Source organism: Gallus gallus, chromosome 19 (assembly GCF_016699485.2).
Source record: "Gallus gallus isolate bGalGal1 chromosome 19, bGalGal1.mat.broiler.GRCg7b, whole genome shotgun sequence".
Classification (NCBI taxonomy): Eukaryota; Metazoa; Chordata; class Aves; order Galliformes; family Phasianidae; genus Gallus; species Gallus gallus.
Window position 1 is genome coordinate 5420412 of NC_052550.1, and position 21248 is coordinate 5441659.

At 46.6% G+C, this 21248-nt stretch overlaps 4 protein-coding genes across 32 annotated transcripts in view; 2 read left to right on the plus strand and 2 right to left on the minus strand.

Annotated features, from left to right (window-relative positions):
* Positions 1 to 21248, plus strand: part of TPST1 (tyrosylprotein sulfotransferase 1) — an 87255-nt gene that overhangs the window by 942 nt on the left and 65065 nt on the right. For 8 of the 26 annotated variants that reach the window (XM_046902591.1, XM_046902603.1, XM_046902587.1 and 5 more), the window contains 9 exons: positions 2040 to 2109; positions 2212 to 2454; positions 4371 to 4969; positions 5613 to 5738; positions 7058 to 7260; positions 8228 to 8302; positions 15131 to 16649; positions 16757 to 17569; positions 20232 to 20373. The gene's annotated coding sequence lies outside the window, so the exon portion shown is untranslated. Of the gene's footprint in view, positions 1 to 2039; positions 2110 to 2211; positions 2455 to 4370; positions 4970 to 5612; positions 5739 to 7057; positions 7261 to 8227; positions 8303 to 15130; positions 16650 to 16756; positions 17570 to 20228; positions 20374 to 21248 lie in introns of all 26 variants that reach the window. The other 18 variants (XM_046902590.1, XM_046902589.1, XM_046902596.1 and 15 more) reach the window with 18 other exon arrangements.
* The window catches only part of CRCP (CGRP receptor component), a 53802-nt gene that overhangs the window by 333 nt on the left and 32221 nt on the right, over positions 1 to 21248 (plus strand). Inside the window, exons 2-10 of one of the 3 annotated variants that reach the window (XM_040650024.2) lie at positions 2040 to 2109; positions 2212 to 2454; positions 4371 to 4969; positions 5613 to 5738; positions 7058 to 7260; positions 8228 to 8302; positions 13837 to 13966; positions 15131 to 15372; positions 17430 to 17569. In XM_040650024.2, the coding sequence (XP_040505958.1) occupies positions 17556 to 17569 (14 nt within the window). In that variant the 5' untranslated portion in view covers positions 2040 to 2109; positions 2212 to 2454; positions 4371 to 4969; ... (4 more) ...; positions 15131 to 15372; positions 17430 to 17555. Of the gene's footprint in view, positions 1 to 2039; positions 2110 to 2211; positions 2455 to 4370; positions 4970 to 5612; positions 5739 to 7057; positions 7261 to 8227; positions 8303 to 13836; positions 13967 to 15130; positions 16650 to 16756; positions 17570 to 20286; positions 20374 to 21248 lie in introns of all 3 variants that reach the window. The other 2 variants (XM_015295677.4, XM_046902294.1) reach the window with 2 other exon arrangements.
* Positions 264 to 9197, minus strand: ASL (argininosuccinate lyase). The gene is made up of 17 exons (NM_001030714.2): positions 9144 to 9197; positions 8990 to 9041; positions 7049 to 7243; positions 5967 to 6050; positions 5590 to 5646; positions 4929 to 5026; positions 4500 to 4577; positions 4327 to 4404; positions 3837 to 3889; positions 3344 to 3406; positions 3011 to 3125; positions 2218 to 2302; positions 2034 to 2093; positions 1675 to 1758; positions 1333 to 1413; positions 1013 to 1119; positions 264 to 505 (listed from the first exon to the last, which is right to left on the minus strand). Exons 2-17 carry the CDS (start codon positions 8999 to 9001, stop codon positions 355 to 357), a joined length of 1401 nt encoding a protein of 466 aa, NP_001025885.1. The 5' UTR covers positions 9002 to 9041; positions 9144 to 9197; the 3' UTR covers positions 264 to 354.
* Positions 13087 to 20842, minus strand: ASL1 (argininosuccinate lyase 1). 2 transcript variants are annotated; one of them, XM_015295684.4, is made up of 18 exons: positions 20808 to 20842; positions 20634 to 20696; positions 19300 to 19494; positions 18300 to 18383; positions 17892 to 17948; positions 17529 to 17626; positions 17101 to 17178; positions 16713 to 16790; positions 16516 to 16568; positions 16137 to 16199; positions 15804 to 15918; positions 15137 to 15221; positions 14898 to 14957; positions 14641 to 14724; positions 14302 to 14382; positions 14102 to 14206; positions 13823 to 13929; positions 13087 to 13328 (listed from the first exon to the last, which is right to left on the minus strand). In XM_015295684.4, the coding sequence occupies exons 2-18, from the start codon at positions 20643 to 20645 to the stop codon at positions 13178 to 13180; spliced, it is 1506 nt and encodes a 501-aa protein (XP_015151170.1). In that variant the 5' UTR covers positions 20646 to 20696; positions 20808 to 20842; the 3' UTR covers positions 13087 to 13177. The 2 variants fall into 2 exon arrangements, with proteins under 2 accessions (XP_015151170.1, NP_990832.2); NM_205501.2 differs by lacking the exon at positions 14102 to 14206.

Consider the following 21248-nt stretch of genomic DNA (forward strand, 5'->3'; position numbering starts at 1 on the left):
AGCTTAATTGGAAATAAAATAGGATGGAAGGTGTTATCAGAGAGGTCAGGGAGGAAGGAAATGCTATCTGATGGATTTTACAGGGCAATTTTGGGGTGAAGACACTGAGCAACCTCTAGAGTGTGCTGCCCATAAGAGTTCTCCTGACAGGGAGGAGAGAGTTCCAGTCCATTCGCACCAGTGAACTGGATTCCTCAAGCCTCAGAAGGGCTGAGGAAGCCTAGCTCAATCTTGCCCCCTAAAAGCAAAATGTAAGACAGGAGTTTCAGTGAACTACAATACACCACAGTGTTTATTAACTCTGAATTAGTGTGATAAGCACAATGCTGCAGCCACAGGATATGTCCCCACACTCTAAGCCTGCTCCTTCTGCTTCTTCAGCAGCTCCCTCAGCTGCTCGATCTGGGCAGTCACGCTGCTCTTGGCAGTACCGCCCACGGCAGTGTACTGCTCCACGCTGTTGACAATGTTGAAAACCTGGGAGACATCGCTGGCAAACAGGGGGCTGGGGAAGCAAAGAGAAGAGGTATCAGTGGGGAGTGATGGGGCACTGCTTGATGGTTTTATGTGCTCATTGCCTCCAGGGAAAATAAGGAAGCAGAGGCTGAGCCTTTTTCCAAGGGGAAAAGCCTCATGAAACTCTGCCTCTGCACTTCTGGTGCCTGATAGGAACAGCTTGTGACATACCAAAGACACAGCTGGAAGGGCAGAGCGAGGAAGTTTGAAGTCAAACTCCTCTACAGTGCTGGTGCCTCCAGGTCAAGGCATGAATTTCTCCATACCCTCCCAGTACCCGTGGCCCATGCCCTGCATAAGTTCAGTGGTAGTGATGTTGTGCCCCTTCAACTGATACAGGCTTGGCAGTAGCAGCAATGATATTTAGGCCATGACAATTTCAGGGTGCAGTCAGGTCTGCATTGTTCACAGAAGGGCACCATAAAGAAGCCTGTACTAAGCCAGGCTGACACCTGCCTTTTGAGGGGATTTATGGCAAAGTAACAGTCATACAAACCTGATGCTCTTCAGGTCCTCCAGAGTGAGTTTATTGATAGCAATGCCTTTAGTCTCAGCAAGGTGGACGGCCTTCCCAGAAGCAACATGAGCTTGTCTGAATGGCATCTGCAATGAGAAGGAGAGATGATAGTCCAGTGCACACTCACTCAAGAATAGATGTTCTCTCATTTTGGTTGGTTTGCTTTTCCTTATAACAATGCAATCTAAACCTGTTGTTGGCCCATACTGACCATCACCTGGGGACAGAACAGAAGGTCTCACTGAGCAGTATTCTGCATCTAAAGAAGTCAGAGCTCCAAGCCTTCCTCTGGTACTTACTCCTTTACGAACCAAGTAGAGAGCCAGATCAGTAGACAGCAACTCAGGGGTCAGAGCCTTCTCCATGTTCTCCTTGTTGACCTGCAAAGAGGAGAGGCAGAGAGAGAGGTTATCATTTGCTGCTCCCTGGGGACACGTTAGTGGTCTCAAAGAATGGACTTCATCAAGGGGACCAAGGCCCTTCTGCCCAAGTGTATCTGAGCTGCCTGTGGTGGGGGTCATAACAAGCAGAAGGAGTGAGCAAGTCTTCATGTTAAAATGAAGATTAGACTAGAAACTAGAGTTCTTACACACAGAATATGTCCTCCAACCACATTCAGTAATGAGAGGCTGAAGCCTTACCTGGAGGGTAGAAATCACTCCCGTGGCAACCTGGAGCACAGCAGTCAGAGTGTCCACAACATCAAAGACAGCTTCCTTGTCCTCCTGCGTGAGAGCATGGATGGAAATAGCTGTTAGAATAGTTGATGCAGTGAAAAAGCCCACCAACATGAGCAGCCTGGCCAGCAGAGCAGGCATCTCATCATAGAGTCCCGGGCTGGGTGTGATTTACAGCATGCAGTATCACAGCTCCATTTTTTTTTTATCATCTTGCACACAAGTAGCACCATGCAGGGAAATGTAGTGCAAGAGACTTCTCTAAAGCAGGAGACAACTGTGTCTCTTCAGAGAACTGGAGTGAAAACTAATTTCTCTTTTACCTGCAGATCCTTGTTGTAGGTGCTTGGAAGTCCTTTCAGAACCATGAGAACAGCAGCCAACTGCAGAGAGAAACAGGTATGGCAATTGGTTAGTTAATTTTTACACACAGGCATGAAGAAGGAAGCTTCTTCAGCCCCAATATGAGCAGTTTCCCTGCCCCTCTTCTTTCTTTAACAGGCTCACCCGTCCAAACACACGACCAGCTTTGCTGCGGATCAGTTCCAGGCTATCAGGGTTCTTCTTCTGAGGCAACAGGCTGCTGCCAGTGCTGGAAGAAAGGAATTGGGAGTGTAACGGTGAGCAAGACCCCAGCCTGTGCAGATGAAGGCTAAGACATGCAGCACGCTGGCCCAGCCCTGCAAAAGTGATTTGTAGCCCCCCCTTGACTGGACACCTGTCTCAGTGTAGGAAAGCAGTGAGGTGAGTGCACAGACTTTCTCATGTTTCCCAAAGCAGAGTCTTTGGTTTTGCAGTCCTGTCTGGAACTACCACCCAGTGCTGCCTCTCAGAGGAGACAAAGCAGAGGCTTCTCTTCAAGGCCCTGTTCCACAGAAGGCATGAGCAAGCAGGACCTGTTTTTCTGTACCCTCAGAGAGGCAGGGCAGTGGCTGTGCTGCGTTGAGAGACAGGAAGTCTGTTAGTATTGCAAACCCGGGCTGTTCTGGGAAGGGCTTTGGCAGGAATTCCCAGCAGAGAAGGAAGTTCTGTGTGCCTGTTCTTTTACAGCATGTTTTTGCCAGCAGTATCTGGGGAGGAGTGACCAGTGAATGGAGATGTGGTTGAGTTGCCAGAATTAAAATCCCTGATCCTTAATGAGGAATTTTCACCCTAAGGCTGCCTTTCTCTCAGGCATTTCATCATTTGGAGTGTCAGTCTTGTGCAGTAGGGACACCCACTTCCTCATTCTCTCAGGAAGGGATAATAGAGGAGGAGACACTGAGGGAAATGGCTGTTTGCCCAATGACCAGGCACCTACCTATAGGCATCAGAGAGGGTCACAAAGCCAAATTCAGTGGTGCTGAAGATTATGAGATCTTCAGCCAGCTTGCTCAGGTGGATCATCAGCAGGGTGGCAACAGAGAGTAATTCCACTGCAGAAAAGGCAGAAAAGCAGGAGGTGAAAAGGGTGTTTGTGTTTGGCAAACCAGGGAGCCCTGACTGGAGCTTAGACATGTGCAAAGATTTTCTGTTTGGTATTTCCCAGTGTGGGATTTCAGGTCCCTTGTTAAATGATGTAAACTGGGAAGGTGTCCGTGTCCGGTGTCTGCTTCTAACACGGGGGAGGGAAGAATGACAGAGTTGTGCTTACCCACAAAGTCTCTCTCACTGATGGCATCCATGCTGTTCAGGCTGATGGAAGCAAAGTCCAGTTCTGTAACAGAAGTGGTGGACAGAAGAGGTCAGGTTTAGCCTAACTTGAAGTCTGCAGGTTGCCCCAGCAGGTGTCAGTGAGCCCTTTAGTAGTCCAAGGAACACAAATAAGCTGTGTTGAGGTGCTGTTACTTGTCCCAGGTGGCCAGTGTGTAGCAGAAGTGGTTCAATTTAATCTATTATCCCACAATATGGGCATGTGCTTTCTTAATTTGGTAAAAAGTCTTATTGCTTACCAATTCCTGGGGAGCTACTTGCAACCTGTGCCCCTGGTCATCAGATAATATTCAATATTTGTATTTATTATCCTCCCTCCCCATGCTACGGTGCTGCGATATATCTCAAAATAGCATTATGAAAGTGTGTCAGTGTTTCTCTAATTCCCAGATATTATAATCAGACCTGTGCTACTCAATCAGGGAGACATTTACCGCTACGAAGAAGTTCTCTATCAATTTCCAGTGGGTTGCCAGCCAGAGCACCACTGCCAGGGAAAAAAGAAATGGAAGTCATACATGATATCTTGCACAGTCCAACAAAAACTGATCCCTAGCAATGAGGGATGACATCTCTTTCTCTCTTCAAAAGAATCTGGCATCAAACTGCTCCCTGAAGTACGGTCTGAGGCTCAGCAAACTGAACTCTAGACTAAACCAGAAGTTCTCTTCCAAGGAAAAAGATTTGCATGATGAAAGCCTTGTAGTTCTTGGTTTCAAAGAGAAGGGAGACGAGTATCTCTTTGGTGGGTATGTCAGTCATAGCACCTGTCTTTGTTGTGTGTGGAGGAAGGCTTGAGATCTTGAAACTCTGTGGTGTGTGTAGCATACAAACACCAGTGGTTCAGAGGATGTAATGGTCTGCCTCTTGGTCATTTAATAGAGCAAAGTGATGCCCAGGGATTACACAGAAAGTAGACATTACCTTCCCAGAGGCAGGACGCTCATCCTTTTCTTCACCTCACCCAGGCGCTCGGAATCACGGATCAGTGCAACAGCATGGCTAGGAGAGAAAGCTCCATCTGTGCAGGACTCCAAGAATGGAGAAAGCCCAGAGCTTTCTCTGCCTTCCTAGAGCCCAGAGTGAAAGGTGGTTACCTGAGCAGGAACTGGCTCCATCTGATGGGCAGAGCTTTCTGCAGGTGGGTGTAGCCAGGCATGATAACATCAATTTCTCTGCATATGGAAAGAGAGGAAGAGGTGAGCAGCAACTGTTTGCAGAGAGAGCTGTGACAGGTAAACTCTCAGGTCTCCTGGCAAGGTCATGAAAGCATCTTTAGCCTGTGTTGTGCTATGCCTTCCTCTTCTTATATCCCCATAATATATTAGGGGAAGAGGAATGTCTCCCTGAAGCAGACTGTGAAGAAAGAGGGCCCGTTGTCTTTCCCTGTGCTGTCACATACTGTCTCACTTCAACATCCTCTGCAGAAGACCTTGCTGCTGCCCTGATTGGTATCAGTCAAAGAGAGGAGAGAGAAGTCTCCTGTCCCAGGAACGCTGAGACCGTGGACTTGGGAAAGGACTTACGTAGCAGCGCGCTCCACAAGGGTCTTAATGAGCTGCAGCAGGTGAGTGGAAATGACAGAGATCGAACTCTTCAGGAGCAGCTTCAGGTCAGTCACAACCTGGACAAGATTGGCCACAAGGAGATAAAGGAGAAGATGACATGCTTAGTGACCAAATACAGTTCAGCTGAAAGGCAAGGCAGGGCTACCAACTCTTCACCCTATGTGATGCAAAGGGACATTTTACCAGATATGCCTCATGTCTCTGATTCATGAAAGTTGCTGTATATTGCTTTCCAAAGCTCATTCTTTTCAGTGGACTTCTCAGGTATGGGCAGCTTGGGATGGAATATTCCCCACTATTCCCCAAATATCCCCCACAGTATTACCCAAAGTGTGTCATTAGCAAAAGGCTGAACCCAAAAGATGCATGGCATCCAGCCAGTAAAGTAATGGATTCTGTGGGCTTTCCAAGGGATGTCAGCAGAAGTTATACCACTAAACAGCAATCCTGCAGAAGCCACTCCCCTGTGCTGATCAATCACTGCAGCATCACTAGCTTAAAGCCATAGGGAGCACATGCTGGAGAGTGTCATTGCATGCAAGAGATGATAGAAAGAAGCTTGATAAAGGCCTGAGGTATGGGAGTAATATAGGAGAAAAACAAGTAGTTCTATACATACCTGATCATTCCTGCTCCTTCCAGTGTGCAGCTTTCCAGCTATATCACCAATCAGCTCCTGAGGACAAGAGAATAACTTCTGTCAGTGTCTCTGTATTCTAAACAAAAGAATTCCTGCAAGAGCAGACCTCCTCCTAGCTCTAGGATCCTGTAAGTAGCTATGGGTTCTCTTCTGGGGAATGGCAAATTTGGATTCTAGGCTTGTGCAGCTTCTCTTCCACACAGAATGGGTATTCGATGCTGTTGGCTGTACATCTAGTATGTCAGTATCACAAGGTGTTGAGGAATTTCACTGTGTTGGGGACAAAGGCACATGTACTCAGTGTCAGGCAGCACTAGCTAGAGAGGGAGAGGAATAAGAGGTTAAAGGACCCAAACCTTCAGTCTGCGTTCATTGGCAGTGTGAATATCCTCATCACTTTGTTTCACCACAAAGACTCCCTTAGACCATTCCTCAGAGATCTATAAATGTCAAAAGAAAAACAAGTCAGCTCATACTGTTTCCCTGAGTGGGGGGCGGGGGGAGTGAGTTTGTAAGCTCCCAGGAAATACCAACTTCTGCCATCCAAATGGAAATGAAGCCATTCTCATAGGAGTTCCAGCATTCCTGTTCTTTCAGGCTAAGATTGGCTGCTTGCTCTATCCCTAAATTCTGTACTGCACTTGGTGGAGATTCATCTTTTGATCGTTGCTGATCCTGCAGTCCTGGCTATAGCAGGACTTAAGCATCACAGTGAGAAAGTGAGCTGAAGTGGCAGTCATTGCTTTAGCATTGTCCGTAAAGATTTTCCTATACAAACATTGTATAGACTGCCCATTGTCCATGGTAGGTGAGCAACAACAATGAATATTTCAGAAAAAGTGCTTAGTGGCTGACTCTTCTTCACCCCTATACAATATTGTGCATTGTCTTCTACTAACTCAGGCAGCCAGACACAAAGGGATCCCAAGTGCCATTGGAAAAAGAATATTCCTAATTCATACTGAAACAATTCCTCAGGAATGTTCAGTCTGAAGAGGATGGGAGGGCAGGTCATGTTGAGCACACCTCACTGACGCACCAGATTTCCATAGTGAGCATTCACAGTGTACTCACTGGGACTTTAGGTTCTCATTTCTGGCTTGTCAACTGGTTCATATCCTACTGCCTGGCTTTGGTACCTTTAGCTAGATGGAATCTGTCAATCAGTCTGCTGTTCAGGTCTTCTAGAATACCAAGAGTACAGAGTGCAAAATGTACAGGCCTCTCCAGTTCTCCCTGGTTTAGAACTGCACTCCCTTTTGGAAAGCACTTTCACGCATAATTAGAACTGAGCAATAGGATATGAGGATAGAGAAAAATGCTTTTTAGTGCATCAACTCAGGGATGTTTTCAGATAAGGAGCTATTCATCACAGTAGTAATGTAGGAATTGTATGTAGGCCTGAGCGTGCATGACAATTTATGAAGGAAATAAATACCTTTTCCAGGCCACTCAGGATCTTCTCCAGCTCAGTTTTAGTTAGGATGCCAGCCTTCTCCAATGCTTTGGCATAAGCCATGCTCCCCTGGATATCAACTTCAGACAGTCTCTGATCACAGGCAATGGAAGAGTTGAGCATCTCCATGATGGGATCTGTGCTTCCGCTGAATCTTCCCCCCCAGAGTTTATCTCCCTGAGAGAGTGGAAGAGGTAAATCAAAGAGGCCTATAATTTCATTTATAGTTTTAAGAACAATGTTATTTCCACTGAGAACTTTATGCAATATAGAGGCCAAGCTCAGGTATGTTCTTTCAGTGCAGTCCTTTTTTTTGTTGTTGTCTAATAGAGACAGATTTTTCTTTGTTTGACAAATAGCTATGGGCCAGCATAAGCCACATATCAAGTGACTGAAGTTACTGTTTAGGCACCTCCAGAGTCCAGGATGTGCTTGCAAGCTCTGCCATAAAATTAGCATCAAATCAGCTAAGGTGCAGACTCTAGAACTCTGGGTACCTTTCAGCATTGGGAATGTCCAGAAAAATAAGAAGTCAAAACACAAAGAAGATTTTAAGATACATAAGAAGAAAACTTGTTTTTCTACTCAAACCAGACTGATTTTCTAATTTCACACCCTTGAAAACATCATCTACCTAATTACTTCACTATGTGACCAAAGACAGTTATGTAATTCCTGCCACATCATGGCAGGAATCATGACACAATGCATGTAAATCTTTTGCACCAGTGATTTAGGAACTGAATGGATTCACTAAGAGCCGTGTGTGATACTTGGTCATATCTTTGCTTACCTGGGTAGGACATCTCCTGAAGCCCTAGCTCTGGCAAACTTGAATGGAAATAGATAGGAATGTTACTTGTGCACAAGGCTTAGAACTAATCCAAGATTTCAAAAGCATCTCTCCAGTACCAGCAGGCACAAAGAATAAATTGGAGAACATTTAAAGGAAGGGCCTAAATATATTTGCCACTGCAGATTGCAAAATAATCGCTAATCTGAATGATTTTTTAAGTACCCCTGTCAGTCTTTTCTCATGCTGTACGTATTAACTACCATGGACAGCAAAAGTTGGCCAAGACACTTGCAAACTAATCTGTGCTGGGGCTTTAACAGTCAGACAAAGTACTGTTGAGTAACCCAGGAAACCTTTTCCCCTAGCAACTGTCTCCACATCTCTGCCAATCCCTGCTGAAAAAACATGTCTGAGAGGACAGCAAGAGAAAGCCTATAGAGGTAAGTGTTGCACGTAATTTTTTTCAAATCTTTACAGCAGCTCTGTCAGCCAGCTGAAGGGAGGTAGAGAGAAAAATCAGAATCTGAAAGGAAAAGTTAGAGGTGCTCAGTGGATCCAATGACCATGGAACTATGGCATAGGGATGTAAAACTAAAAGCCAGTACCAGATGCTAAGTGCTTGAATGAGGAACTGTTCTGTTTTAGTCGTATCTTCTGTGCTATGGGGCTCCACAAAAGTAAGAGGTAGGTCAGTAGAAACTGCAACAGATACATTTGTCATCAGGAAAACAAAACAGAAGGATAAACTTTAGCTAGCTACAGAACTCTGGTCAGGCTAGCACAGTCTGACAGCTGATGGTTACACTGTTCTGTAACCAGCAGCCGAGGAAGCCAGGGCTGTAGTAGCCACTCTGAAGGCAGAAGGCATGAGTTGCTAAGACAATTAGTCACCAGGCACAGAAACTGAAAATGAAGCTTTTGTATATAGAAGTAGTTACACAAGCTTTTGTAAAGCGTCTGCCTAAGCACAAGCTGGTTTGAGTGAAGTGCATCAGTGCATTAAATTAATCTCTCCAAGGTAAAGGGAGGAACCTGAAGGAAATAGCAGGCTGCAGAGACTTAGACTGTAACAAAGTTGAGCTTGCTTTTGCCAGAGCACCAGTAGGAAAAGCAAAGTTTGCCCTCACCTCAGATGCCATTTCAGACGTTTGCTCGTGTGCACAGCACTCCAAGTGCAACCTGTGGAACAGAACAGCTCAGCTCAGCTCAACTCAGCTCTGGCCCTTCCCTGGCACCCCAACCCAGCAGTACGACCCCACCGAGCCCCGCGGCCCCACTAACCGTCTCAGCAGCTCAGCCCGGCTAGTCTCTCCGTGCTGCTCGCCCCCCTTCCTCGCTTTTACACGCCTCGGAGCCTTGCTGGCAGCTCGTCCCGCCCCGGCAGGGCGGGGTGTCCCTGGACTGGCCCCAGTCCACTTCCCCCTCCCTTGCAGCATCCCGCAGAACTGGCTTGTTTCTGCTTCGCCTTTGGAAGTGTGCTGCTACCACGTATTTTTTCTAGTTGTACAATGCCAGAAGTATTTGAGGGAGTACAGGAAGTGCATCCCAGTTTTCTTGTCCCATTTTGGGTTTTTCTTGCCTTTCACCATCCCTGTTGTCACAGGACTGTAGGGTGATTCAGGTAGGAAGAGACGTAATCCGGCCATCTATTCTATCTTCTTTTCTCAGTCCTGCTACTCGTCCCCTTTCTGAGTTAAAGATGAAGCCTGGGGCCCAGTGGGATTGCATGATTAGGGGATGCTGGTTTCTGTAGCAAAGAGGGCTCGGGCAATGACACAGTTTAGCATCGGGCTTGTCTGCCTCTGGCTACCCAGTCTGAATGAGCAGATATATTTTGTTGCTGGTTTTCCAGAGCACTGCCTTCAGTATCAGCCCAGGACAAGGCTCACACTTTGTTTGGATTTATACCCAGCTTTTAATTTGCTGCTTCTCAAGCATTTCCCTTTGTGATCTTTTTTGTTCTGGGGTGATGACTTTTAAGACTAGCAGGCCTGCAGACACACACAGCATCACACCATCTACACTGGGAAAAGCTTTTTGAACAATTTTTCAGCAGTTTCCTTCCTTTTCTGAAGACCTCCATGCTTGATTCTGCTCGTCTTGATCTTTCTTGAGTGTCTTTGTCCTTATTCTGGATTTTGACTAAAGATTGTTGGGAAGCTGTCAAAACAGTAAGCACTGCATTTGCATCCAGAATGGAATATATACAGGGAGAGGCTTTACCTCCTGGTGTTTGTGATACAGGCTCAATATTAGTTATATGGAACATGCATAACGTATACAAAGGATGTACCTGTACTCTTAAGACACTGCAGAGAAGTTGCCCAAAGTCCACAAGGGTTGGAAGAGGATGCTCAATGCACTGTAGTCAGGAGGGGTTAGAGGCACCCAGCTGCTCCTGGCACCTCTCCCTGAGACACTTCTTTTTGACCCATAGGGATAGAGAAGGGAAGATGGGATCTCTATGGCATTTCCTGAGTTTCCCTGTGTCTATTTTACAATTTGAATTTTTACATCATTAAGCACCCTATGTATGTATGATACACAGTTTGGTTTCTAAATATTACCTGTATTTAAACAGCTACATGGTTATATATAAGTGAAAGCTCCAATTTCTGTTCTACTTTTAGGCCTCTGTGTAATTTTTTCCACTTCTCTGTATATGCATCTCTCTGTAACATAGAAGTGATTGAGGAATCACAATGACAGTAGTTTGTGTTGCTGCTGGTGAAGGCTAGATGGACACATTTGGGTATTGCTGTCTCAAATTCATCCCTGGTGCCTGCAGGGGACGTTGCTGTCATACATATGCATCAGGTCTCATTACTCTTTTGTGACAGCAGAGAAGTGTTAGTAGCTCTGCTTTTTGAATTGAGAACTAGAGGGCAGAATGACCATGCATAGCAGTGTGTTTAGGAGACAAAATATTCAGTGGGACTTTTCCAGAGCATGAAAGCAGGCTAGAGATATTTTCCTTGAGGAGACTAGGTGAATATTTCTTTACTTTGTGTAATGTTTAAGAGCCCCTCTGTAGGCTATTTATCTGGTTGGATGTCAGATCAGAGTTACAGAACCATCTGCTGAGACTTTCAGTAGTTCATGGAAAGACTACGTATCAGAATGTCTATCTAAAATGATAGTTTTTGAATTCTTGGCTTAAATGCCTTCCTGTTGTCTGTGATGGAGCAGGGATGTAAGCCCAAGTCCCTCTCAAGTACTGTCCAAGACACTGATCCTTCTGTTTGTACAGAACTTCTTAAGATGAGAGACAGGGCTTTAAGCACTCGGATCACAGTGTGTCATAGTATAGTGATAGTGAAAGTGTGAAGATGTTCTGAGTCAGTCTCCTGTAATGTCTGTGGAGCTTCAGAGACCTTCAGAGTTTCCTCCCAGTCAATGTTATTCCGTAATTTTAAGAAAACGATGGATGGGTGGGAAGTAGCAGTGACTATGAACTACTCATCTACATAGGAGACTGAGATGTGATAATCTACTAAAACCTCTGTTTTGTTTTCAGTTTGGCAGGGCCCCATGTCATTTGGTACCAGCTATAGGGAGTAATGCTGGGCACTTGCTGCTAGGAGGAAATCTGTTTGGCTGAGGCCTCTTAAGGTACTGAGCAGGGCTAGGAGATACAAACAAGGAAAAAGAGGGGAGTGGCACAAATTGAGAAAGATTATGAGAGAGAAGAAAAGAAATATGAGAAGGAAATGGAGAGAGATCTGCTCTGGCACTGCTAGTGTTGAATATTGGTGTCACCTCTCCCTCTGCTGCACCTTTCCCCTCAGTTAAGTAAGCAGAAGTGATTTCCCTTCCACAGCTAACCTATGTAGAGACTGAGACACTAGTTCTGTTTCTGTTTTGGAACATGAAGTAACAGAGCAAACACAAGGGTGATTTATGGAGCAGTAATTTAAATGTGGTGTTCTTTACATGGCAGCAGAATAGATCATGTTTAAGGCTAAGAGTAAGGAGAGACTGGGGTGGTAGGAAGCATTGAAGAAAGGGAAGTTTATGTTGCTGGTACTTCTATGTATTTAAAGAACTAATGCTGTAAAGGCAGATTGAAAACACGTTAGTGTCTTCTGGAGTACGTCATTAATGGCAGGAGATTTAGTTCACAGTACTTTGTACTGTCTGTGCTACAGCCCTTAACCAAAACATGGTGATGCAATGCTTGTGTTCCTGCCATAACCTACGTGTGTTTCAGAGCCTTGCAGTACTCTGAGTCAATAACGTGTTTCTGTATCAGCATGGAGGGCAGGGTGCTGAGCAAACCACTAGCTTTAAAATGTTTTGACAAAAGAGAAATTGCCCATGACAGCTAGCACTATTGTACTGTCAGTACCGTCAGTACCAAGTTAGTGATTAAAGAAATCTGCACTGTCTTTCCTATAGAAACTGTTTTTTTCTCTGCCTTTCATTGAAGTAGCAGTCATTCCATGCAGAAATCACTGCAGAACACTAATGCAGGGGAATGGTATGAGTGCTTATTGAATCAAATATTTTCCCGGTAAAAAAAGACACCAGAGTACTGCACTTGCATTCCTAATATAATGCTTTTTCTTGCCTGTGTCCAGATTTTACATTTGCAAGGACAGAAGGGAAGATAGTAGATAATTACTAAGGGTCAGCCAGCAATGCCAGCTTATTTTCTGCCCCCAGCTAGCTTGGCCTGGGTCATACAGAAAAAAGAGCTTTCCTGAAAACATGCAACTCCTGTTCTTTGGAGTAAACCAGAGCTGAAGGCAGTTTAATGATCAATGGGGAGGAGCTGTGGGTTGACCTGCTGACCACATTCTGCCTAAGACTAAGCATGTTCCACTGCCAACTGGTGAGGAAATTTTTCCTTGCCAGAAGGCAGGCAGGCTGGGTGGCTGGGAAACATAGTCCTAGAAGTAGTTCAATGACAACTGAGTATGTGGCATGTGTTACAGATATAGTACCATGTATCTTTCCCTATGCACACCCCAGTCTTCCCTCAGTGTGTTGTGTAGCTTGCTGTGGCACAGCTGGGTCCAGCCTTGTGCTGTGTCCAACTGCTGCCATCATTTGCAGGTCTCCTGATGTAGATGCACCCTCCTGCTGCCCAGTAGAGTTTGCCCCTTCATAACAGTTCCTTTGCCAGGAAGGAGAGAGTTCATTCGCACCAGTGACCAGCCTCAGAAGGGCTGAGGAAGCCCAGCTCAATTTTGTCCCTTGAAAGCAATACGCAACACAGGAGTTTCAGTGAACTACAATACACCACAGTGTTTATTAACTCTGGATTAGTGTGATAAGCACAACGCTGCAGCCACGGGATATGTCCCCACACTCTAAGCCTGCTCCTTCTGCTTCTTCAGCAGCTCCCTCAGCTGCTCGATCTGGGCAGTCACGCTGCTCTTGGCAGTACCGCCCACGGCAGTGTACTGCTCCACACTGTTGACAACGCTGAAGACCTGGGAGACATCGCTGGCAAACAGGGGGCTGGGGAGGCAAAGAGAAGAGGTATCAGTGGGGAGTGATGGGGCACTGCTTGATGGCTTTATACTGCCTGTGGAGAAAATAAGGAAGCAGAGGCTGAGCCTTTTTCCAAGGGGAAAAGCCTCATGAAGCTCTGCATCTGCTCTACTGGTGCCTGATAGGAACAGCTCGTGACATACCAAAGACACAGCTGGAAGGGCAGAGTGAGGAGGTTTGAAGTCAAACTCCTCTACAGTGCTGGTGCCTCCAGGTCAAGGCATGATTTCTCCATACCCTCCCAGTACCCGTGGCCCATGCCCTGCTCAAGTCAAAAGGCAGCACTGTTGTCTCCCTCACCAAACTTCAGCTGATGCAAGCTTGGCAGTAGCCTTGATGGTATGTAGACCAGGAGGAATTTTGCAGTGCTGTCAAGCCCAGGGTTATGTGCAGAAGGGGATCATAAGGAAGCCAGGCTGACACCTGTCTTTTGAGGGGATCTATGGTAATGTAGTACTAACCTGATGCTCTTCAGGTCCTCCAGGGTGAGATTATTGATGGTGATGCCTTTAGTCTCAGCAAGGTGGACGGCCTTCCCAGAAGCAGTTTGGGCTTGTCTGATTGGCATCTGCAATGAGAAGCAAAGAGCACAATCAAGTAACCAGGCAAGTGAAGTGCAGTCTTGGGCAAGAATAGATGTGCTCTCATTTTGGTTGGTTTCTTTTTAATTAGAGAACTGAAATCCGAATCCTTGTTTTCTGGGGTGTGAAGAGGGGAGGCATTAGGACGTAAAATTCCACCTGTAAATTACTATCAAGTCCACCCGGCAGCAGTTCCACTACTTGGGATACATGTAAAGAATGTGTTTCCAGCTCTCGTGTTTGTTGACCCACACTGACCATCACCTGGGGACAGAACAGAAGGCCTCATCTCAGGCCCTCACTGAGCAGTATTCTGCATCTAAAGAAGTCAGAGCTCCAAGCCTTCCTCTGGTACTTACTCCTTTACGAACCAAGTAGAGAGCCAGATCAGTAGACAGCAACTCAGGGGTCAGAGCCTTCTCCATGTTCTCCTTGTTGACCTGCAAAGAGGAGAGGCAGAGAGAGAGGTTATCATTTGCTGCTCCCTGGGGACACGTTAGTGGTCTCAAAGAATGGACTTCATCAAGGGGACCAAGGCCCTTCTGCCCAAGTGTATCTGAGCTGCCTGTGGTGGGGTCATAACAAGCAGTAGGAGTGAGCAAGTCTTCATGTTAGGACCAGACTAGAGCTCTTGTATCTGTACAACACTTAAAATGTGTCCTCCAACCACATTAAATAATGAGAAGCTGAAACCTTACCTGGAGGGTAGAAATCACTCCAGTGGCAACCTGGAGCACAGCAGTCAGAGTGTCCACAACATCAAGGACAGCTTCCTTGTCCTCCTGCATGAGAGCATGGATGGAAATTGCTGTTAGATGACCTGATGCAGCCCCAGTTTTATCATCTTGCACACAAACTGTACTTGTGCAAGAAATGTAGTGCAAGAGACTTCTGTAAAGCAGGAGACAACTGCGTCTCTTCAAAGAACTGGAGTGAAAGCTAGTGTCTGCTTTACCTGCAGATCCTTGCTGAAGGTGCTTGGAATTCCTTTGAGAACCATGAGAATAGCAGCCAACTGCAGAGAGAAACAGGTATGGCAGTTAGTTACAGGAAGAGAAACACGTTGCCCCAGCAGAGATTCACAGCTTACATCCGGCATAATTTTAATTTTTTTATAGTGGCACAAAGAAGGAAGCTTCTTCAGCCCCAATATGAGCAGTTTCCCTGCCCCTCTTCTTTCTTTAACAGGCTCACCCGTCCAAACACACGACCAGCTTTGCTGCGGATCAGTTCCAGGCTATCAGGGTTCTTCTTCTGAGGCAACAGGCTGCTGCCAGTGCTGGAAGAAAGGAATTGGGAGTGTAACGGTGAGCAAGACCCCAGCCTGTGCAGATGAAGGCTAAGACATGCAGCACGCTGGCCCAGCCCTGCAAAAGTGATTTGTAGCCCCCCTTGACTGGACACCTGTCTCAGTGTAGGAAAGCAGTGAGGTGAGTGCACAGACTTTCTCATGTTTCCCAAAGCAGAGTCTTTGGTTTTGCAGTCCTGTCTGGAACTACCACCCAGTGCTGCCTCTCAGAGGAGACAAAGCAGAGGCTTCTCTTCAAGGCCCTGTTCCACAGAAGGCATGAGGAAGCAGGACCTGTTTTTCTGTACCCTCAGAGAGGCAGGGCAGTGGCTGTGCTGCGTTGAGAGACAGGAAGTCTGTTAGTATTGCAAACCCGGGCTGTTCTGGGAAGGGCTTTGGCAGGAATTCCCAGCAGAGAAGGAAGTTCTGTGTGCCTGTTCTTTTACAGCATGTTTTTGCCAGCAGTATCTGGGGAGGAGTGACCAGTGAATGGAGATGTGGTTGAGTTGCCAGAATCAGAAATCAGAGACAAGGAGAGTTTTAGGGATGGACTGTCAGTGACCAGGCACCTACCTGTAGGCATCAGAGAGGGTCACAAAGCCAAATTCAGTGGTGCTGAAGATGATGAGATCTTCAGCCAGCTTGCTAAGGTGGATCATCAGCAGGGTGGCAACAGAGATTAATTCCACTGCAGAAAATGTAGAAAAGCAGGAGGTGAAAAGGGTGTTTGTGTTTGGCAAACCAGGGAGCCCTGACTGGAGCTTAGACATGTGCAAAGATTTTCTGTTTGGTATTTCCCAGTGTGGGATTTCAGGTCCCTTGTTAAATGATGTAAACTGGGAAGGTGTCCGTGTCCGGTGTCTGCTTCTAACATGGGGGAGGGAAGAATGACAGAGTTGTGCTTACCCACAAAGTCTCTCTCACTGATGGCGTCTATGCTGTTCAGGGTGATGGAAGTCATGTCCAGTTCTGTAAGGAAAGTGACAGAGAGAAGAGGTCAGGTTTATCATGACCAGGGCTTGAAGTCAGCAGACTGCTCCAGCCTACAGGTGACTGAGTCCTGGAGTAGTCCCAGCTGCACACACGAGCTGAAGTGTTATGCTGCATGGGAGCTACCACCTCTTGGACATAGCCTGTCTTATTGCATTAAAAAAAACATATGAATCCTTGACACTTGGTCCAGGATTACAGTGCATGATGATGCCTTGGGAAGTCACTTGCTTTTTCTTCCCTCCCTCCCAGATACGTCAAATGTATCCCATGCTACTCAGGAGTAGACATTTACCGCTACGCAGAAGCTCTCTATCAATTTCCAGTGGGTTGCCAGCCAGAGCACCACTGCCAGGGAAGAAAGAAAGAGAAGTCACATATATTATCTTGCAAACTCCATTCAAAATTGATCTTTATTAAGCAGAGAAGGTATCCCTCAAGACGTTAGATAATGAAGTTATACACAGGGATTACACAGAAAGTAGTCATTACCTTCCCAGAGGCAAGACAGTGATCCTTTTCTTCACCTCTCCCAGGCGCTCAGAATCACGGGTCAGTGCAACAGCATGGCTAGGAAGGGACATGAGAGAGAAAGCAGGTGAAGCTGAGAAACCTTGCATGAGCCAAGAGGTAATTCTGGCCAAAGATGGTGCATGCTGAGAGTCAGCCTCCACAGTGCTCTCAGCGTTTGCGTTTCTGGCTGGTCAGAACCAAGAGGCACTGGACATGGAGCATTCCTGTGGCAGCTTCCAGGGTTAGTTCTGCCTTGTCTCCCCCAGCTGCCCCACCAGAGAATGATGCACTTCTAGGCTCCATCTGAGCAGGACTCTAAGGATGGAGAATGGTTCCCTTCCTAGAGCCCAGTGTGAAAGGTGGTTACCTGAGCAGGAACTGGCTCCATCTGATGGGCAGAGCTTTCTGCAGGTGGGTGTAGCCAGGCATGATAATATCAATTTCTCTGCATGAGAAAGGAGAGAAAGACAGCTGTCAGTACAGAGAGCAGTGACAGGTACACTCTCGGGTTTTCTGGCAAGGTCATGAGGAGAATATCTTTAGCCTGTGTTGTGCTGCACTTGGTCTTTGCCTTCCTCCCCTTATGTCCCCAGGACACAATGAGGAAAGAGGAATGTCTCTCTGATGTGGGCTGTGGAGAAAGAGCGGCTATTCCCTGTGCTATCACACAGTGCCTGACTGTAACATCCTCTGCAGAAGACCTTGCTGTTGCCGTGATTGTTATCAGTCAAAGAGCAAGTCTAGAAGTCTCCTGTCCCAAGAAGGCTGAGACCATAGACATGGGAAAGGACTTACATAGCAGCGCGCTCCACCAGGGTCTTGATGAGCTGCAGCAGGTGAGTGGAGATGACAGAGATGGAACTCTTCAGGAGCAGTTTCAGATCAGTCACAACCTGGACAGTCAGAAAAACAAGTATGTGACATATAGTAGCCTGACACTGTCATTGTAAAATAACCCCTTCCTTGTTCTATATGCTGGGAAGATGAATCTTCCATTTATCAGATGTGTCCTTGGTCATGTTGATATTATAATGTCCCTATATCTTCTTCTAAAGGATGGGAGCCAAAGGCAGTTCTGGTTAGAGGTTTCCTGAAGTGAAGGGGGGGGAGGTGGAAGGGGAGGAGCACAATGGGAAAAATAAATTATTCGATATATACCTGTTCATTCCTGCTTCTTCCAGTCTGCAGCTTTCCAGCTATATCCCCAATCAGCTCCTGAGGACAAGAGAATAACTTCTGTCAGTGTCACTGTTCTGAGCAAGAGATTACTCGCAAGAGCAGATATCCTCCCACTCAGCAAGGGGTTCAGGTCTAGGGTTCTCTTCTAAGGGTTGTCTTCTATGGGTTCTCTTCTGGGGAATGGCAAGTTTGGATTCTAGGCTTGTACAGCCTCTCTTCCACACAGAATGGGGTATTGGACACTGTTGGCTGTGCACCTAGTATGTCAGTATTGGTGTTGTATAGGTGTTGAGGAATTTAACTGTGCTGGGGACAGAGGCACATGTGCTCAATGTCAGGCAGCACTAGCTAGAGAGGGAGAGGAATAAGAGGTTAAAGGACCCATACCTTCAGTCTGCGTTCAATGGCAGTCTGGATATCTTCATCACTTTGGGTCATTACAAGGACTCCCTTAGATGATTCCTCAGAGATCTGTAAATGTCAAAAGAAACACAAGTCAGCTCATACTGTTTCCCTGAGTGGGGGGCTTGTAAGTTGTCCCCAGGAAATACCAACTTCTGCCATCCAAATGGAAATGAAAGCTTTCTCACAGGAGCTCAAGCATTCCTATTCTTTCAGGCCAAGGCTGGCTGCTTGCTCTATCACACTTGCACTTGGTGGAGATTCATCTTTTGATCCTTGCTGATCCTGCAGTCCTGGCTATAGCAGGACTTAAGCATCACAGTGAGAAAGTGAGCTGAAGTGGCAGTCATTGCTTTAGCATTGTCTGTAAAGATTTTCCTATACAAACATTGTATAGACTGCCCATTGTCCATGGTAGGTGAGCAACAACAATGAATATTTCAGAAAAAGTGCTTAGTGGCTGACTCTTCTTCACCCCTATACAATATTGTGCATTGTCTTCTCAGGCAGCCAGACACAAAGGGATCCCAAGTGCCATTGGAAAAAGAATATTCCTAATTCATACTGAAACAATTCCTCAGGAATGTTCAGTCTGAAGAGGGTGGGAGGGCAGGTCATGCTGAGCACACCTCACTGACGCACCAGATTTCCATAGTGAGCATTCACACTGTACTCATTAGGGATTTTTGCGTCAGCTAGATGGATTTTAAGCATTTATCTTCTGTCCAGCATGTCTGTTGGAGTACCAAATGCAGTATGCATGGGCTTCTCCAGTTCTCCCTGGTTTCAGACAGCATCCCCTTTCAAGAATGCACTTTTCCACATGCCTAGTGCTAAGAAATAGGATGTGGGGATACGGAAAGATTGTTTTTAGTGTATCAATTCAGGGAGGTGACAACAGATGCTGTTAGATAAGCTATTCATCAAAGTACTATTGTGGGAATTGTACTGAGCATGCATGACAATTTATGAAGGAAATAAATACCTTTTCCAGGCCACTCAGGATCTTCTCCAGCTCAGTTTTAGTCAGGATGCTAGCCTTCTCCAAGGCTTTGGCATAAGCCATGCTTGCCTGGATATCAACTTCAGTCAGTCTCTGCTCAGTGGATATAGAAGAGCTGAGAATCTCCATGATGGGATCTGTGCTTCCAACAAATCTTCCTCCCAAAAGTTTATCCCCCTGAGAGTAATTAAAATTAAAGGACATGTTCAAATGCATTATTGATATATTCTCCTAAAAATCTCTCAGTGCCACATTCAAGTAAAACTGTGGGCATGCTCCCGCATCTTCCTTTGCAGTGCTGTAACACTGATCAGAAAGGCCTCTGGACTTCAAGAGCTTTGAAAAAAAAAATTGAAGAGTTGGAGTAAATGCCATTTTTGCTAGTATTTAGCCTTGAGCTGTCCAGTCTGGCTCAGGAGTCTGAGATATTTTACCCCTGTAGGATGCTGGAGATATTTTGTCTTGAAAACAAATATTAGTGCATATGGCACAAGGACTATGTGGATCTATCCTTCAACGTAGCTACAGGTCACCAACTCCCTCATAGACTCTTGAAACACAAAAGTAAGAGGTGGGGAGAGTATAAGAAAATATTTGGTTGACCAAGAGCTATGGGCCAAAGGTAGCCACACTTGCTAAAACACCCCTGTAATTACAAAGAGTTTGAAGCTAACACCAAAATGGCTAGAGTGCAGACCATTCAGTATTATAAATGTTAGTAAAAAAAAAAAGAGAAACAGCAGCAAAATCCCAAATGCTCAAACACCAAGAAGCTATGGCAGCACTGGGCTGCGGAACTGCCGGTACCATGGACAGCGGGCGGCTCCGGGAGCCCCTTCCCAGGCAGCCGCTGGAGAGGAGGAAACCTGTAGGCACGAAGTGCTCAAGTCTCTTAACTTTTCTCTTTATAGCAGTTTGTCAACAGGAGCTGTGGGAGAGGAACTGAGTTGTAAAAGCAATGTTTTGCAGCCCCTCGCTGGGAGTGCAGCCCACTGCGGTGAATGGATGGGGTGCTGATGGCCAGTGTTGGGAGCTAAGCGCTTGGATGAGGAAGAGGTATTGGAATATATCTTAGTATATGGCAGTATATAAGTAGTAAAGAAGCATATTATCGCAGTATATAAGTATGTTGCAGCAAATACATTTGCTATTCCCTTTCCATTTAAAAATACCGAGAAAAGAAATCAGGCAGAGAGAAGCACCCTGAAGCACCCTGAAGCACCCTAACAAACGCGACTGGATGCTCTGTGGAGCTATCAGTCAGCTGTCAGAGCACCCTGAGAGCACCCCGTAGGAAAAGCAAAGTTCGGCCTCACCTCGGTTGCCATTTCGGACGACGTTTTGCTCGTGTTTGCAGCAATCCTGGCACCTGGTGCAACCTGCGGAACAGCGAGGCGAGGCTCAGTTCAGCTCTGTTTGGCTCAGCTCAGCTCTGCCCCAGCCCCACAGCAGCACAGAGCCTCCCCAGCTGCCCGCACAGCCCTGCTCACCGTCTCCGCAGCTCAGCCCTGGCTGGTCGCTCCGTGCTCTCCGGTCTCACAGCCCCGCTTTTACGTGCCCCGGAGCCTGGGCTGGCAGCTCGTCACGCCCCATTGGGGCGGGGTGTCCCCTCGTCCAGCCCAGCTCTGCCCCCTCTCCCTCTGGCCCCCCTCATGCTGCCCACCCCTGTCCTGTGTCCGGCCCCTGCTCAATTAGGAAAAGGTCAGTGAGAGGTTTCCCAGTGGGTAGGGTGGCTGTGAAGAAGAGAGCTGATAGAGATGCCATCGTGTTGCTTGTTTGTAAAGTTATTGGTGGAAGAGCACCTGTGGTGGGAGAGTGTCTGCTGTGTGGTTTCACAGGCAGGTCACCTCCTTGTCGGGGACTATCCTTGTACTGAAGGAGTCTTTTCACTTTGGCATCCCCCTCTACGTTGGTGTGAATGTACTTGGGAT

What these genes read in the sequence shown, in the direction of transcription:
- ASL (NM_001030714.2), bottom strand. An exon ending in TAGAGAACTTCTTCGTAGCG is followed by an intron (nt 3,407 to 3,836) that starts GTAAATGTCTCC and finishes CTTCTGTTACAG; the next exon opens with AACTGGACTTTGCTTCCATC. An exon ending in CTGGTCGTGTGTTTGGACGG is followed by an intron (nt 2,094 to 2,217) that starts GTGAGCCTGTTA and finishes TTCTCTCTGCAG; the next exon opens with TTGGCTGCTGTTCTCATGGT.
- ASL1 (XM_015295684.4), bottom strand. An exon ending in TGGAGCCAGTTCCTGCTCAG is followed by an intron (nt 16,791 to 17,100) that starts GTAACCACCTTT and finishes GTCCCTTCCTAG; the next exon opens with CCATGCTGTTGCACTGACCC. An exon ending in CCTTCAGCAAGGATCTGCAG is followed by an intron (nt 14,725 to 14,897) that starts GTAAAGCAGACA and finishes GCTCTCATGCAG; the next exon opens with GAGGACAAGGAAGCTGTCCT.